Below are 16919 nucleotides of genomic sequence, written 5' to 3'. Positions count from 1 at the left end.
TATATATAAAAACACCAACACTCCCCAAACAGAAAAATGCGCGATCTCTCACGCGAACCAAACAAAGTTTCTAGTAGGGGTGCATGATCCCCTTGTGAAATTAACGCGCGTGCCCCAACTGGTCGTCAAAATATTTCAGCTTCTGATTTTCTATTAAACAAAACATGTTAATTAAATTTTGCGGGTCATACTCACGTTTAACAATCAAGCGATTGAACAACTTCTCTATACCGTGTCTTGTCCTCTGTCGGTAAACTGGTGCATGGAAAGGCTAACCACAGGTGCATGACCTCTCGCAAAGTCGGCGGTTTCCATTCAACGTATCACAACTTCGCTCGAGGCGTACCGCTCGACAAATATAAAATTCATACTGCAACAATTGCAAACCGCGGAACTTCGTTGTTCGCCTGGCACTTCGAATTATTAAACAATAATTAGCGCATGAGAAACCGTGCGTTAAAGCATTGTCTGAAATTAATTTAATCAATTCTAGATTGAAATAACAAGAATTGTCAGCAGGTACAATCGGCTTTTAATGAAGTTTTTCTAAGAGAGCTCACGGTGTGCCACAAAGAAGAGTCATCGTTGAAGAGATCGAATCCATGGCTACTGGAAAAGATACTTGTCACAAACGGCCAGGTTGTATGTTACAAGATATCGATTCTTATCGATTAACCTTTTATTAGTGTTATGAGGTATTAATGGATGCCCCCCATTGTTCTGAAAGACATACATGTTCTGTAGCATGCTTTAACTAGGAAGATTATATAACTCACGCCATGCAAACAAGGAACGGAGGATGTTTAATAGTCACTTCATCGTATCATACTATACTGATTAACCTTCGCTCTAAGATAACGACTCAGGGAAATTAATGGTACACGTATAGTTTGAAAAAATTGGCAGTTCAAAGAGCTCGGGTTAGCACATATGAATAAGACTGTTCACAATTTGCTAAAACACTGAACAGCTATTGCCAAGATAATCTAAGTCAGTGTTCTAAGTGGTCCAAGTACAACTGTTTAATTTGTTTTCAAATGCGAGCACCGCTAGCAATTAGAGGTTTGCTCCTTAAAAGGTCAAATTCTGTGTAGATTGAAAGCGATTAGTGCCCGATACGAAATACATTTTCTCTGTCAATCTTCAAACAAAACCAGTTCGATGTTACAATATACACCACTACGTTTCATTAAGTAAATATTAATCGGCTGATTGTTTAGCGATTATTGAATCCCTTAGAACTAAGTGCAGATGGCCATAGTTGCCAATTATGTTTTCAAATGCGTAAGCGATGCTGTGTGAACAAGTGATGATTGGTGGTTGTCGAAAGGGAATTTATGTGGCGATGAACATATGCTAGAATTTCGGTGACAAAACCTTTCAATTATGTATCATACGCAGCAACGAACAGGCAATTCAAAAAACAAGCTAAACCCAATCAGCTAGACTGCAAAGTAATGCAACTTCATTGTAAAGAATGATCAAATGCTTGCTGAACGATCGAGGCGATCTTTGTGAGTCGTAATCACACTTTGTGTCAACCATTGTTTCAACTTTCACCTTAGGAACTGTACACGAAACGGGCATAGCAGTAGGGTATAGAAGTGAATGCTTTTTAAAAGTACTAAAACCATATATTGGCAGGGATGTCATCCGATCAGCTTTCGCAGTCGGTCATTGAGTATTAGTTGGCTTTTGTGGTTTTGCAGTTCCGTTATTTAAGTGAGTCAAATATTTGTGATACGAGAAGAACCCTTTGTGACGTAGATATTTCCCTCAAAAAAATTGTGGCTAAATGGTCAAAATTCACGCGTATTAACCATTCCTCCTCAAGAGAGTGCAAAAAAGTAGAAATCTTCGTCGTGACTCTAAGGAATTCAGGATGTTATCTTTGTGTTTTCATGAAACTAAAACCCAGAGACACCTTTGGAGCAAAATGTGGTTGTGATCATGATAATCATAAGTTTTGACCATCTTCAGGTTATTTTTAAGCTGGAAAACTTCGCCTGCTGCCGCGGAGTTTGTTAAATTCATGATAAGTTCTTCATCATAGTAACTACATGTTTTGACTCGTTAAATTACTCAATATATATGAATTGGGAAACTACACTTGTTGCGGCGGAGCTCGTTGGATTGTGCGGGTTTTGGATCTGTTAAAGAAAAAAAGGCTGACGAGACGGTGTAGGATAAACACAAGCAGCTCCGACATTAAATTTTGATACAATCGGAACATCATTCCATGACACAGAATAATAAGTTTAGCTCAGTATCAATTGGAGAGCAAGCTGCAAAAGACAGCTTACAGAGAACTGGCCCTTCTACCGCACCCCGTTACTTAATAAACCTAAACGCCATAAAGTACTAACATAACACTTGCATTTAGGCGAGTCTTTGCAAATGTTACCTGCGAACCTTGTGGTTCTGTTTTCGCTTTATACAGCTGTGTGTGCGCCAAGTGATGAAACTGCCTCACCGCTTTAGCGCACACATAGCCGCTAACCTGACCGGCTAAACAAAGGTTACGTAATCTTTCGATCTCTGATGCTAAGCTGCTCTTTGCTGTAGAAGATCTCAGTGGAGGTGGAGGCGTTGTCCATTATCACTAAGTTAGTTACACTTGTAAATGCAAACAATTCTGACTTGAGTGGCCCTGAAAATACGGTACTACCCTGCATCACAGATGGACATATGGTCAAACGTTTATTTGACCAAGAGGAGCGGCTTTTCAATGTTATGATCTGTTAGAAGAAACATCAGCAAATTCTTTAGCCACATTTTGTTCTCGGTTGCTGCAAAAGCATTATTATTCACCGTTAAAAAGCAAAAGCATTATTTATTCACCGTTACGCCTATCGGCGAACAGTCTCGGTTTTATAAATAATATTTAGAGGGGAGATGATTCATCTAATTGACGGCGATGAGTCAGCATCAATTATCAATGCTCTTGGTGTAAGATCTTTGCGGTTTTGCAAACCGTCAATGAATCTTTATCTACCAATTCGTTTGCCGTCACCACCTGAATCGAGTCAATGGTTTATTCTTTGGAAAAAAAAAACCATCCAACAAAGCCTTGATTTGATAATGGTTGCCGTCGAGTTTTGATTTTCACAGCCAGAATCTAAGTTATCAATATACACCTATTTAACATGCGATAAACCCAATATGTTTTGATACGCTTCTATATTGAATATACCCCACCAAGATTTGATATATTATAGGTATTGTCAGCCATTTACGTCAAGCCGACAAAAAAACAAAGCCGTACTTTGAATGGGTTTTTATGTGCTCCCTCATTTATTTTGGGTCAGTTAAAGTCCGGAAAGTTTGAAATCGTCTGATTTGTAACCGTAGTTGGTACTAGTGAGTATACTTCAACAAGTTATGCAGCTATTCAGTGGTTGTAAAGTGACGTGTACAAAGTTTGCAGTCATGGAAAATCAAACGGCTTATTGAAATGCAAAACTTTGAACTGGTTCAATTTCTTTCAGTACGTGGTTGTTTACCAAATAAACACTTAGTGAAAAGAATAAAGAATTGATATAGTGAAACCTTTGATACAGTGAAACCTTTGGGAAACAAGATTCCGCCCTAAACTAACAAAAAGGCAATTTAAGAGTGTAACCTCTTTAATTTGACGAAGAATTGTGGTGATGCTCTGACATGAAGGCTCGAATACACAAGAAATTGTTGTGTCTTAGGTTCAAAGTACAAAAGAATAATAGTTGAGCATGTTGGTCATTACAAATTAACAAGCATTTATTTCCTCTAAAAAGCATCAATCCTTCAAAAAAAGAAAAAACCATCATAATGTGAATTCCTATTAATAAAACCTAGCTTGATAAACCTGCCTTTTATTTAATTTCATGTTAAAACTTTTTTCTATTCATTATTATACGGTTATTTTTAGATCGTCAAGGGTCAATGTATAAAATGAATTACTGAAATTGTTGATGAAATTTTCATAATATGTAGTGTTTTGTTATCATTTTTTTTTTCACCATTATTCATTTGTGTAGAGGTCTTTAAGGGTTGGTCTACGAAACATAAACTCTTTATAGATAAAATATTCATTATATGCGCTATTTAAATAACATCGATTCTAACCTAATGTTAAGAACCTCTTAATTCGACTGAAGTGCGTTATTAGTATAGATAATCGCGTGGGGCCGAGTATAATTAAGGATTAATATCACGCGTGCTTTCGGAAGTTGCGGAAATTGCGCGACGAGGGCAATTTCTGCAACTTCCGAAAACACAACTGATATTAATCCTTAATTTTACGAGGAACGATGTGATTACTTGTTTATAATATAAAGGGGCAAAATGTTTTCTTACTGATCTCGCTCAAAACGGGACGCCATTGTTACAAAACAAACAGAAATTTCTTTACCTTGGCAGCCGTTGCTAAGCGATTTTCAGCCAATCATTTTCAAGTAATTTTGCCCGGGGCAATTACAAAAATTAAGAAAAAATGCCCTCTGTCTTGATCAATCACAATTCAGTAATTTTGCCCCTTATATGATAAGGAAAAAAATGCTACCTTTTGGCTCTTTGTGGTTGAAACGTAGTTAAGCAAGTTGACTTAAACAAAGAGCTAAAACTAATTTCTGTAAACAAACCTTCAAAGACGATATTCTGTTGACAAAACTTACCTCTTTAAATAGGTCGTTACTCATTGATGTTACCCCTTTCTTTCATTCATCATTATGTAGTCATGTTAAGGTCGTCAGGGTTGAACTATAAACTAATTAAAATTTTGATAAAAATCTTAAGGTCACCATTTTCCCACATTAATAGACAATCATTTTCGGGTCGTTAAGGGAAGATCTATTAAACTAAATTAAAACATTGATAAAATAATAATAATAATAATAATTTAATATTTATATTGCGCAAATTAACATGTGGATATTATCAAATCTGTATCACAACACTTTTCGGGGGACTTTGGCCGGATTGTATCAGCAGTTTACAAACAATCGAAGGAACTTATTTGAAGATGCCCCCTCCCACCCCCCCCCCCCCAATTCCCAGTAAACAGGCCAGACCACATCACTGTAATTTCGTGAGTGGGTTCTTTAACGTCCCCTGCCAAACCACATTAACTAATTAATAGATGCAGGAATCTTCATTATGTGAGTTATCTACATAGAAATTAATTTAAGTCTAATGTGAAAATTTGTCCGGATTAAACGTTCTATGTTGGGTTTCCGGTGAACTTGTACAATAATTTATAAAATGCTGCAATTGATTTGATAACATCAACATCCTTAGCAATCAATTTATCTCTAGCGGCTGCATCAAGAGGATGCGGAGGGCGGGGTTGAACTGCATTTTGTCGACTGTTGTCTAGAGATGTCACTCAGATTATAAAACATTAACGGAGAAGGAACTTAGGATACTTTCCATTTGAACATTTTGGTTAATCGACTTCACGCTTTTAGGATCTTACTAGAATTTCCCTCCAGCTATTTAGCATTTCCTTGTAGACCACTGAAGAGAATTTGTTTCTACATCTAGATAACACTTGAAAGAAAAAGTTGCTACATAGAGTATTGATATAATATGGATGTGCTTTTAAGCGGCAACTTATCATGATCAAAACTGATATCAGCATGGATTATGATAATGCAAACTGGACACTTGTCGACGCAAACTGATGGTAAATGATTTATTGCATGGCTGACCGTGCGTATATCGTCGACAAACAAAGTACTAAAGCAAACTTTTGCTTTGCCGACTGTGCACCATTCGCGTGCTTCTCGGTGAGTTTTATTAGTGTTTACTTTTTCAAGAATTACAAAGGTTTTAGCATCAAATTGTGCCCTTTATAAAAGGGCTGTAGGTGCAATCAGCTCTAACTGATCAGGATGGATTGCAGAAAAGACGAGGGTAAAAAGACCGAGGTATCTTCACGAGTAAGGTTATAGTTTAACCGTACAATCTTGAACTCACAGAAGAAGTAAAGAAAAGGTTTCGAACTTTTAAAAAGTTTAAAAGGCTATGGAAGAATGGTTAACATTTCTTGAGAGCGTTTAACAGAGAAAATTTGAAAGCCTGGTTCGAGGTCAGGCCTTCGGATTCTGCGGCCAAATGCTGTACCAACTAAACGCGATAGTTATATTGTTAAATCCTTGAAGTGTCTCCTAAGGTCGCCTTTCAGCTAAAGCCCAAAGCTACAGTTTATAGGCTAGAGTCGATGAAGTTTTTTTGGCCCAATTAAAGGAATTGCAAGCATCATGAATATTATTCAAATGAATCGATCGTTGAGTTCCACTTAGGATAAGGTAAACATCATGTCAACTAAAAGAATAGATGTATGGGATGGGACCCCCTTGGTAAAACATATCCCTTGCTCAAGATATTGGACATATATAAATCGGTTCTGCTATGGTTAAGTTACCTTCATTTGTGTCGTACTTAAGATGCAAGTGTGCGTTTACAACCTTTTTTATCTTTCCGAAAGCAAACTAGTTCAGACTTGTTGATCTAAACAGAATATCAATAAGAGAGGAAGCAGCCTCTAATTTCACTACTCCAGTCTTACTTTAATCTAAAAATACAGTTTCGCTAGACAAAAGTACTGAAACACTGAAGGCAAATTTGCGTGAATCAACTAGTGTGCTCAGAGCAATTTGTTTGTCCGTTTAGATTGGCGGCGTGTGTTAATAAGCTTAATTATGCTCAGAATTAACCAACTTCCTGTTTTTATCAGCCATGAGAGGCAACAGTTTTAAACAGTCTTTATGACAGAAATATTTTGAGGTAATGCAATAGCTTTCACCTATAAAGTAGTTTTTCGCGATAAAATGCTTGCATGAATCGCATCTATGTGCTTCGAAAAAAATCGACAGACAGCATTGAAAAAAGTGCAGCAGACCAAGGAAGGTTTGATTTTAATTTGACGACACCTTCAGCTGTTTTTTATGATGCAAAAATAGAATTGCGAGGCCAGCATTTCGTTATCTTTTCGATCTCAAGTTTGAGGCTTAAGAATGAAGAGTGAGTCAACCTGTTGGGTTATTATGCTAGTAAAATTATAAAAATCACTCATTTGTGATTTATGATAACCAAAATGAAAAGGTCATAATGTGTCGTTTAACATAGCCTTGACTGATAACTGTTGTCGGTGGCCGTGAGTTATCGATAAAGCAATAGAGTTAATGTTCGCGGGCATGAATATGTTTTGGGCCAGATTCAGAGCTAGTCATCGTAGCCTGAGCCATTTGACGAAGGTCAAAATGACTCTGAGATGGGCCTAAAACATATTTATGTCCAAGAACATAAACTGCGTCACCATTATTATCACTTTGGAAGCCACTGAGGGAAAAAAAAAAAAAAAAAAACATCGAAACAGCCCGAACAATTACGTGAGCGTGCGAGCGCGCTAAAATATATTATTAGCCCGCCAAAATCTCTTTTTAGCCAGAAAAATGCGCAACAATGCCCGACCAAGTGATAATAATATTAGTCACTGCTAAAGACAAATGTGTGCCTTTCTTAGGACTATTGAGGAATATTGCTGCCAGCCCAGGCCGTAGGCCTCAGCTGGCTGCAATATTTCTCATAACGCCATGTGCCGAAGTAATTATTTATTATAATTATTGACCCCCATGAGATCCTATTGTTCAGTGTCTGTGTTGGATCTTCGATTTTAGTCGCACCTATGTGTGATAATTGTCATGCTCATCGCTATTGTTCTTTGTTGTGATGAATATATCTTAGATTTTAATTGCGCCGCGGGTTGTTATTGTAGCTCGTTGTTATAGTTGTTCAAAACAGTTCTAATGATGGAATTAATTCATGCAAGGTGCGTAACACTGCTAATTTGCATACTTTATAAGCCAGAGAATTCAGTCATTTTACTCAGTGCGAACCTGGGTTTAGAAAGAGGATGGATTCGTCGGAAGACGAAGGATTATTTATTACACAGAACTCTACGAAGGCAGATATTTCAGCGGAAATCGAGGGGCACCACACTAATCACTCTCTCAGGCGTTCTTGTGCTACACGGTTGTATGATGGTAGTGTTTCAGAACAACTTATCCAAGAAACGACTTGTCAGCGGTCTTCCGATGGTGTCAGAGCATAAGATGTACCTCATCAGCACTCAAAAGGGAAGCAGGCGACATTTTGTAGGGTTCTCTTTCAAAAAAGGCTGTAATTGATGTAGAGAAAAAGGACGAAAACGGTGCTGGGGAAAATTATACTGCACGAGAGGTTAAAGTAGTAAGTCCGGAAAAATGTGATCAAGAGGGTAGTAATCAGTCGGTAGTTGTTAGCACTAATTCCACTAGAATTGTTATTTCCTATAAATGAACTGATGAATATAATACTTCTTAATGCAATCAGGGGATTGTGCTCCATACTATCAGTCTCCTTGATTGTATTTATTTTCAGTGTTTGAAAGTTTTAGTTGATTAAAGTGGCACTTTGAAACAAATCTTAAGTTGCAATGAACGTGAGTTAAACGCAAACGGTAATGTTGACAATGCGGTAAGCTATCAGTTTTGGTGCGCTTTATACATTAAATTTCCTAAAACAAGCTGCAATTATTTTAATAATTGTAACCTGCACACTGCAATATTTTTAATATTGCAGCCTGGACACTGCAATATTTTTTAATATTGCAGCATGCTTATTTAGCGCGTTTAATTATACTACCCCTGATAATTTCCTTGCTAACAAAAAGGACCGCCTCCGTTTCCTCATACAGTTGTTTTGTCATCTTAAAGACTACAATCGTTGATTTAATGCAGAGAGAGAACAATAGAATTTCATGGGGATCAGTAATTATCGAGATCAAACTTGCATGGTTTATTGTAAGCAAAGCACCGAAGTGGATTAGTTCGTCGATATACTAACGGGAAATGCAATCTATTGTTCAGTACAAGAGAGAGACAAAGTGCGGGGCTGTTGAGATGAAAGCTATTAACCAAGTAACGCTTTCATTTTGTACTGAGTATTGAGTTGTACTGTTTATTACCAAATTGTTAACAAGTCTTTGGATGAACTTCAAGTCGTGTACGGCGTCGATTCCGTGCTGGGAAAGCCACTAAGCTGTACTTAAATCCCGGCGTGGTACTGTTTATTTTAAAAGCTGTGCTGTTAGTTCCAATTCAGTAAGGTGTTAGATCCAAAGATGTGACCATTCAAATAAAATTTACAGTGCTTCACCTTCAAATTGCACTGTTTATTTTGCTGAACATTGCGGCTCTAGCTCTCTAGTCTGCGAATGAAACGTGATTAAGTAAAACCCCTAGTGCCGCCATTGACCCTTTCAATATTGATGTGCAAGATGACACCAAAACGTTGGCAATTGACAACATTGGAAGGGGAAGAGAGGCGAAGGAATATCATAAACGGTTGTTCTGGAAAAGTGACCCAACTCATTATGTCTGCAAGTTTAGGGAAGGCAGTTCTTTCATATGCTACTGTTAATTGTGCTGTACAAGGTTTTTTTTTTTCTTCTAATTTTTAAGTAACTGGATAAACCTTTAGTGTTTGACCATTCAAATGAATACTGTTTACCTACTGTAAAAGTGTAGTTTGATCGTACGAGTCAAAGCGACCGAGGTGTTTATCATGTTGTTCAGATCAATTCTAAGATTTTCTAACTTTTAAATCTGAGGATGGAAAACCTCAGCAGTGTTTGACCATTCGAAAAAATGCCTGAGCAGAACTGTCATTTTTAGAATATTGATGGATGATTCTATCTGAAGTAACTCTATTTGTTTGGAGTGGATATCAATTACGCGTGAAATCTTTAGCAAATTATTAGATCGTCCATTCCTAAAAGCTTATTCTCTTCGATTTGTTTATCCTAATCCATAACTGTAAATATGTATTTAAAGGGCTGTAAATTTGTAACTTTAAGCATGAGTGACTATCTAGGGAGTGCAATATCTTGAGTGCAAAGTCTACACTAAGCGATTTTGTTTGTTTCACTTTCATTTGGTTTTAAGTAGCATCAAACGTGATATCTTGACTGTTGTATAGGAAAAAGAAAAAGAAAAATTTCGTCGATCGTTGCCGCAATTCGTATTTCGTTGCGAACCTTTGAACCTTCTTGTATAAATTACATTACAAAATGGGCGCGCGCAATGCGAAGAATTTTTATTGAAATAAAAACCTTTCCACCACTCAGTCTATCAAACATCCAACTAAAACCACCCAGGCATTTTAAGTTGCTCTTCAAACCCTCGAGTTCTTCTGTTCAATCTAGATAAGAATTGGTTTAGAGCTTATTACCTCGATACGGGTGACTAGAATGACGTCATCTAGAGCGTGTGTCGCCAGTGTGAGGCCATAGGTTACGTGGCCGAATGATTCACAAACACGGCGATGACTTGTTTGCTTAAAGTTACGAAAGATTACAAGAACAAGGAAAGTGTATACAAGTAGGGTGATCCTCCTTTGACAGGATTTTGGAACAGCCGTTGTTTTAAACGTGATTTAACAACGCATGATAGTAACATATTGATGAAACATGCTGTATCACGGCAATTCAAATTATACCCGAGGCAAATCAAACAATCACAAACACTGCGGATCAGCAAATATACGGATGTCTTTTTTTGGCCAATTAAAGGAAAGGCTTTGTTCTTTTGTTTGTAGCTGTCAAGCCGATTAAGAAATCAGTCAAAGTTCTTTTCACTTGGTGCAGATTGTGAATTCTTAATTGTACTCGACAGAACCATTTAAAGGATCAGTGGAGATTACTCATAGGAATAAAACACGGAACAAATTTTCTTGATCTCGTGAGCTGAAGGAGTCTTTTGTTTCGAAGAAAGGCTAAGAATGTCTGTACATAAAAGAACGCGTGACGCTCAGTTTGTTTAGAAAAGACCAGCACTGAAAGCGAAAACTTTGCAAGTTTTCGGGATTACAATTTGTAATATCAAGACTTCAAGGTAGCTCTTGAAACGATGTTCTCGCAAAAAGGACTCCACAGACATCCAGTAAATAAATGGAATGAGCGAGATGTCTGCAGATGGCTGAAGAAGAGAGGGTTGGGAAAACTTTGGAGGAATTTTCATGGTAGGCCTAGTGGTGTTTATATGTGCAGCGCACTTTCTTCGCCTCGTTTAACTTAATACAAACAAGTTCGCATGGAACTTTAACTACTGCACTCTGAACGATTTAGGAATTGACTATTTAATTTTGTTTTTCTTACTTTAGATAAAAAAGTAGATGGCAAAGTTTTACTACAAATCACAAGTCAATATCTTGGTAAGTATTAGTTACAATATCTATGTCTGGTTCGACCGTTCGTTTAAATATGATCTTGGCAGTATTGTTAGCGCAAAATATGGCGGTTTTTTCGGTAACAAAACTTCCCCACGTTCAAATTAAAAGCTTGAACAACGATATGTCCGGCCAAACTTTTTCAAGCCTAATCGCTGTCAGAGACCATAAACCCATTCGTTAAAAAATCTCTAGGAAGCCGTCTCAAATTTTAAACTTCTTAATTATTTATGTAATCTGAAAACGTGCGCCTCTGAATACTACCAACACACGGAAAACCGTTCATCTGAATCAATTCGAACACGCGATTCGTGTCGCAGAATACCTAGTTAATCCTAGCACGCTAAGACTTACTATAAATAAACTCAACAACTATAATTTTCGCGTATTTTGGTAAAAATGTTTTGTTTTTCTTATAGACATTATGAGATAATGCGCATAGGAATTTAATCGCATATCTGGCAAAGTTTCCTATTATATCACTTTGCAACTTTTCGTATGTGTGCAAGTAGATTGACGTATTGAGATTATCGACATTGTTAGGCACTGGGTCACGTATAGGATATGATTTCAAAATATTTAATTTGTAAACCAAAGAGAGGAAATTTAGTCTGACGTAACGGCAAACAAACCCATCTTAACGCCGCCGCTTACGCATCAGAGTCACGCGCTGAACCATCAATCTTCATCAAACTCATATGCGTTATTTATCAAGTGTTCGAAAGTTTATATTCAACTCACCAAATATTGGCTTGCGTTATTTTGGAACCTTCCTTTTGGCCGATTTGAAGACCGCAATGAAATTGAGGTCTTTAGAAAATGCAATGACCATGACAAAAAAAAAAAATAATATTTAAAACGAGCTCCGTTATCTAACCGACTTACTCGCAACAAACCTATTTATGAATGATTTGAAAAGGGCAATTAATTTGGATAGGAAAATGCTGCCCCAGAACGTGACTCACTCAATAAAACGACACGATCCACATGAACTCACTACATCGCGAGACAAATTGGTCAATTTGTAAAACTTTTTTGCAAGTAAAATTCAACGCGATGAATAACCACCATTCTTTTATGATTTCAAAGCGAACAGTTCTTGCTTTATCAGTTGGCCAATAATTAAGACACTGTTTTACTTTATTTTGCTCGTGAAGCCAGCCCGTGAAGGTCTTACCTGCCAAAGGGCGGACAAAGTTGAAATATGAACTCTCCCATTCTAATTAAGAATTTTTTGTGGTCAACCATGCAACAATATTGTGAACGCACAGTATCCAATTAATCAGAATGGACTTTGGTAGTTTTCACCAATCGGGGTTTCGCAAATTTTACCACTCTCTGTTACACGGCCAAGTGTCATTTGCTACACATTTTTTAGCATATGTTGCTCCTTAAAATCCAATCACTTTCGTTCGCTCGTCCAGTCTAGCCTCAGTTTAAAAGATGCAATAAATTTTAACGGTGATCAGAGTTAGAGATGTATATGTAACTCTCTAGCTGTCACATATGACCATTCTGATACTTTTAACTTCCAATCATACCAAAAGCGAAGTCGAGTGTTTGTGAACATTTGCTTATAAAAAGGACGGGCCAGTTCGCCTCCTTTTCCGAGGGGCAACCCCTGTAAAGACCCAGGCTAACCCGAGTACCCGAGTAGGTAGTGTTAACACGCTTCAAAAGCCTGCGCCAAAACTGACCCGTGGGTTTTTATCTCCCTTTATTAGCTACGTTTGTTTTGTTCCAAATTTTATACGTGTTGGTTTTTACTACACAATAGTGCACTACTGTCCCATTAAAATGAATTAATTTCACTCTTATTTTGACAGAAGAGGGTTTTTTTTTTTTTTTTTTTTTTTTTTTTTTTTCAAACAATTTTTTTTCGGCCCCGAAAGAAAAGTTAAAGTCAAAGATGCAATTTTTTTTTTTCGTATAAACTACTTCTCAGTTTTTCATTTCTATTTCTTCTTTCTCTCGATTTTATTGAAGAAAAGCACTGGACGAGAAAAGAATTACCCTCCATGTAGAAACTGTAACAATGTAGCGTTGAACTGTGTGTTCTTGTCAAAGGGGCAGACAGGAAAATGGGAGTCAAATGACAATTGGCTGAGTCCGCTTTCAAAAATTAGATTATCATAAGATGGCCCCCCTACTTGATTGCAGGAATTGGAACAAAAAGGTTTAAACAATTCTTTTTTGCCTAGATCACATTATGTTGCCCCGAGGTTTAATCTTTCTTTTTTATGTCGTGTTTATTAGGTGATCTATATTTGAAACTGAACACCACTGAACCTTCTTATTGACTGACAAGATCACTTGATTCCGTGACTTTTTTGACGTTCGAATGTCCGAAACTAACAAAATATTCAAAACATTAAAATCATACGGAATGTACCTCAAGAAAACAACCGCGTTCTGAACAATCTTCACACGATTCTTTGTTGAAAAACGCAAATGAATCATTCATCGTTTGTTGGGTCTTAGGATTAACGTGCTAATCCCCCAACGAACCGCTAAATGTTTTTAAACGCACTGTTGAGCTTGACAAAATTGTCAAATACTTTTCACCTTGGACGGGCGCCATTTGGGTGCAAAAGTCGTGTACCCACTCCGTTTAAATTCAAGTCACCGAATACAGATCAAATATGATCGTTTTAAATCTGGTTGTGTATACCGTTGCCCACACCTTATGTCTACACACATTCCTTTGCCATCAATTATGTTGATGATTAGTGGTCTCTCTCGAGACAGATTACCGAACGGATTCTATTACAAATATTTTCAGTATCTCAGCAGCAAAAAGATCTGCGGGCCAAGGTCGCTTGTTTCTAATTATCTTCTCACGGATAAAACATGAGTGTTTTCTTCTCTGACTACAGAATTACGAAAGGTAAGAAATCTTTGGTCCATAACCTTGCCCTGTACCTGACTAAAAATTTGATTTCCGAATGCTATCAAATCAAGACATCGAGATGTATTGAGGTATTTTGTTTTCCGGCATACAATACCATTGTTTAAAACGATCTCATTGTGACAGCTTTTTCACGTTGTAAAAGCATCCACACGAAATTTCTTGTTTTGACTTGCCTTGAGTTTTGCAAACGTTTTACTTTAGAATCAACAATCGTTGATTTCTTGTCAGAGCAAGGCAAATCGTTATGACCATCAAGTTTATTTCAAAGGCGTCAGTGTTCTTTGCATGGTGTTCCTGTGTATTTCATTTTCAGTGCTTCATTCTAGACTACTTGTGAAAATGACTTCTAAATCGACAACGAAAAGGGTTATAAGGAATGGCTATCGCCCACGCTACGCTTTACTGAGTTACTTTCGGAAAATTAAAATTTATCTACAGCTCTCGAGGAGGTCCTGAAGTCGTTCCTCGGTTCAAATAGTTTCAAAATGCCTTCAGTCTTCTTCGACTGTAAACACTCAGCTTAATTAGTTAATTCTTATGCCTTGTTTCTATAGTTTTTTTTATATGCTTTCGATACGTCAAATCAAATTAATGAACAAATTAGTTTCTTCCAAAGAGATTTTCTAATTTCAAAGATTACCATATGGTAAAATGCCGAAGAAATAATTTTTAAGCTGCCTTAGACATAAGCTAAATTCGCTTGATATCGTCCCTCGAGCCATTATTTAGAATCACTGCGTTGTCTGCCAAAATAAATAGCATTTTTATGAAGGTTTTAGGTTCTCAGAATTAATGAATAGCGAAAGAGAGCAGCGTGAGTCTAATCAGATAAGACGGCTCCTTGAGAGGCCGACCACAAGAATTTATGTGTCAACAGCTTTCTTCCATCTTTTAAGAACTCCTTATTTACACATTATCATACTTTTTGGTCGAAGGATTAAAATATTTGCCGGCGTGGCTCTCAGATAATCGGGCGAGGGGAGAAAATGAACACACGCAGGGCTCCTTTCAACCGTGCGTGCGTGCGTGACTCCCTTGCGGCACGCACGCCGATTGTAGGCTTGAATTTTTCTTCTACTCGTAATGCATGAGGTGAAGCCAGTACGCTGGTCACAATCGATCAAACGGCATTCGCTATGTGTATGTACCGCAACGTGGTCTCTCATATCACTTTCCATAATGCTATTCGAGGAAAGAGAAAGTTTTGACTTTCATGCCTTCAATGTCTTATTTTGTTTCCAGATCGCCTCGGAGTATCAAACCCGACATCACGTGATAAGCTCTTAACAGCCGTCCACGAACTCAAGCTGTTCGGGGGCTCCATTCCAGATGAGAGAATGTTTCGCAGTCCACGGCCTAAAAGGAGGTCCCTTCCAGCCCGGCCCGCGGGCATGCATGAAATTTTACTGAAAGAAGCGTTGTCCGATTCGGTAGAGAAAGGTAACTCAGTAGTTAATATAGTTGATTGATGTCATTGAGCCCTGGGGTGACGGGTCTTTCTGCTTTGTTCATGTTAAAGAAAATTTGTCTTTTAGACTGAATCTCTCCACCAGGAGTATATATGAGTAGCAGAAACTGGTAAACCGGGCGAAATGCCAGAGAGACGATAGCAACCAACTAGCGTCATGTCCCCCAAACAAAGTTAAAGAGGCGTGGCAATGCTTTGGCGGTGTGGCTCACTATGTTCTTATACAGATGTCACTTTTAAAGAAAATCTCTTATTGATTCCTTTCCTCTTTTTGCCTTTTGCTTCCAGGGGTTTCTCAGCAGAGGGAACTGGTGGAGAGGAAAACACCGCAGAGAGTTCTTCAAGAACAGACAGAGGAGATGTTGTCTGAGCCAGAAAAGGTGAATGACTGCGTCATTGATAACAAAAATACTGCTGGATGGTGAACAAAGGTGGGAGACGCTTGGGCCTGAAGGCTAAACTTCGGCTCGGGAGGCCCGTGTCGAGTATTCGCTATGTTGCTGTGTTGTATTTCTGAGCAATGCGCTTTGCTCTGACAGTGCCTCTCTCCATGGCCGCCCAGGAGCATAAATGATTATCCGTGGACTGACAGGGAAGTCTACTAAAGTTCCAAGAGTTTACTTACGATGGACTTTTTCTCATCAGGGAGAAGCAATATTCGTTGTTCCTTCCTTTTATAGAAACTGGGATGAGTGCTAGTGGGAATGAACCGTTAGGCCGATGTACTATTTGTTGCTGAAGCACGCTCTCTGACAATAGAATTAAACTCTGAAATGATTTTTAGGGAACCGTGCAAGTGCGCACACCTGGACTTAACCCTGACACAGAAATTACAAGCATCGAAATCACCAATCAGACCACAAGGTACATCGTCATTACGAACCGACGCATTTTAAGGTGGCTCTCATAATTTTCACTTCAGTGAATGAAAATTGTCATTAGAATTTAATCCGAAATTTAAGGAAACTTTTAGACAGATAAAATCGTTGCTATGGTTTTACACTTACCAATTCGAAACTGGACTGGACATCCACTGGCAGAGGGAAGTGGCACCCACCCATAATAGCCCAAGTACTGTAAATTATTTCGAGCCACTTCAGAATAAGACTCGATTCTAACTCTGCATTGGCTGCAAAATGTTACGTTTACCTTTTTCTCATGCGCTGCAATTTTGTCTTTGCTTCAGTAAGGAGCTTGTCCGTTTGCTGCTTGAGAAGTATAACGAGCTTTCAAAGGATCATAACCTGTTTTATATAGCAGTGGAGATTGAGATTCAGAAGAAAGGTATCTCTT

General features: G+C 38.0%; 1 protein-coding gene across 5 annotated transcripts in view; it reads left to right on the top strand.

Moving 5' to 3' along the window:
• Positions 1 to 587: 587 nt before the first annotated feature.
• The window catches only part of LOC111333327 (uncharacterized), a 25307-nt gene continuing 8975 nt past the window's right edge, over positions 588 to 16919 (top strand). Inside the window, exons 1-6 of one of the 5 annotated variants that reach the window (XM_088745947.1) lie at positions 588 to 639; positions 11182 to 11232; positions 15401 to 15598; positions 15915 to 16006; positions 16411 to 16490; positions 16813 to 16910. In XM_088745947.1, the coding sequence (XP_088602073.1) occupies positions 603 to 639; positions 11182 to 11232; positions 15401 to 15598; positions 15915 to 16006; positions 16411 to 16490; positions 16813 to 16910 (556 nt within the window). In that variant the 5' untranslated portion in view covers positions 588 to 602. Of the gene's footprint in view, positions 640 to 5684; positions 5766 to 5796; positions 5907 to 7546; positions 11041 to 11181; positions 11233 to 13987; positions 14135 to 15400; positions 15599 to 15914; positions 16007 to 16410; positions 16491 to 16812; positions 16911 to 16919 lie in introns of those variants that run through there. The other 4 variants (XM_022938873.2, XM_088745948.1, XM_022938870.2 and 1 more) reach the window with 4 other exon arrangements.

This window comes from Stylophora pistillata, chromosome 14 (assembly GCF_964205215.1).
Source record: "Stylophora pistillata chromosome 14, jaStyPist1.2, whole genome shotgun sequence".
In the NCBI taxonomy this organism is placed as follows: domain Eukaryota; kingdom Metazoa; phylum Cnidaria; class Anthozoa; order Scleractinia; family Pocilloporidae; genus Stylophora; species Stylophora pistillata.
Note: the sequence above shows the minus strand (reverse complement) of the source record. Positions and strands in the feature narration are given on the sequence as shown.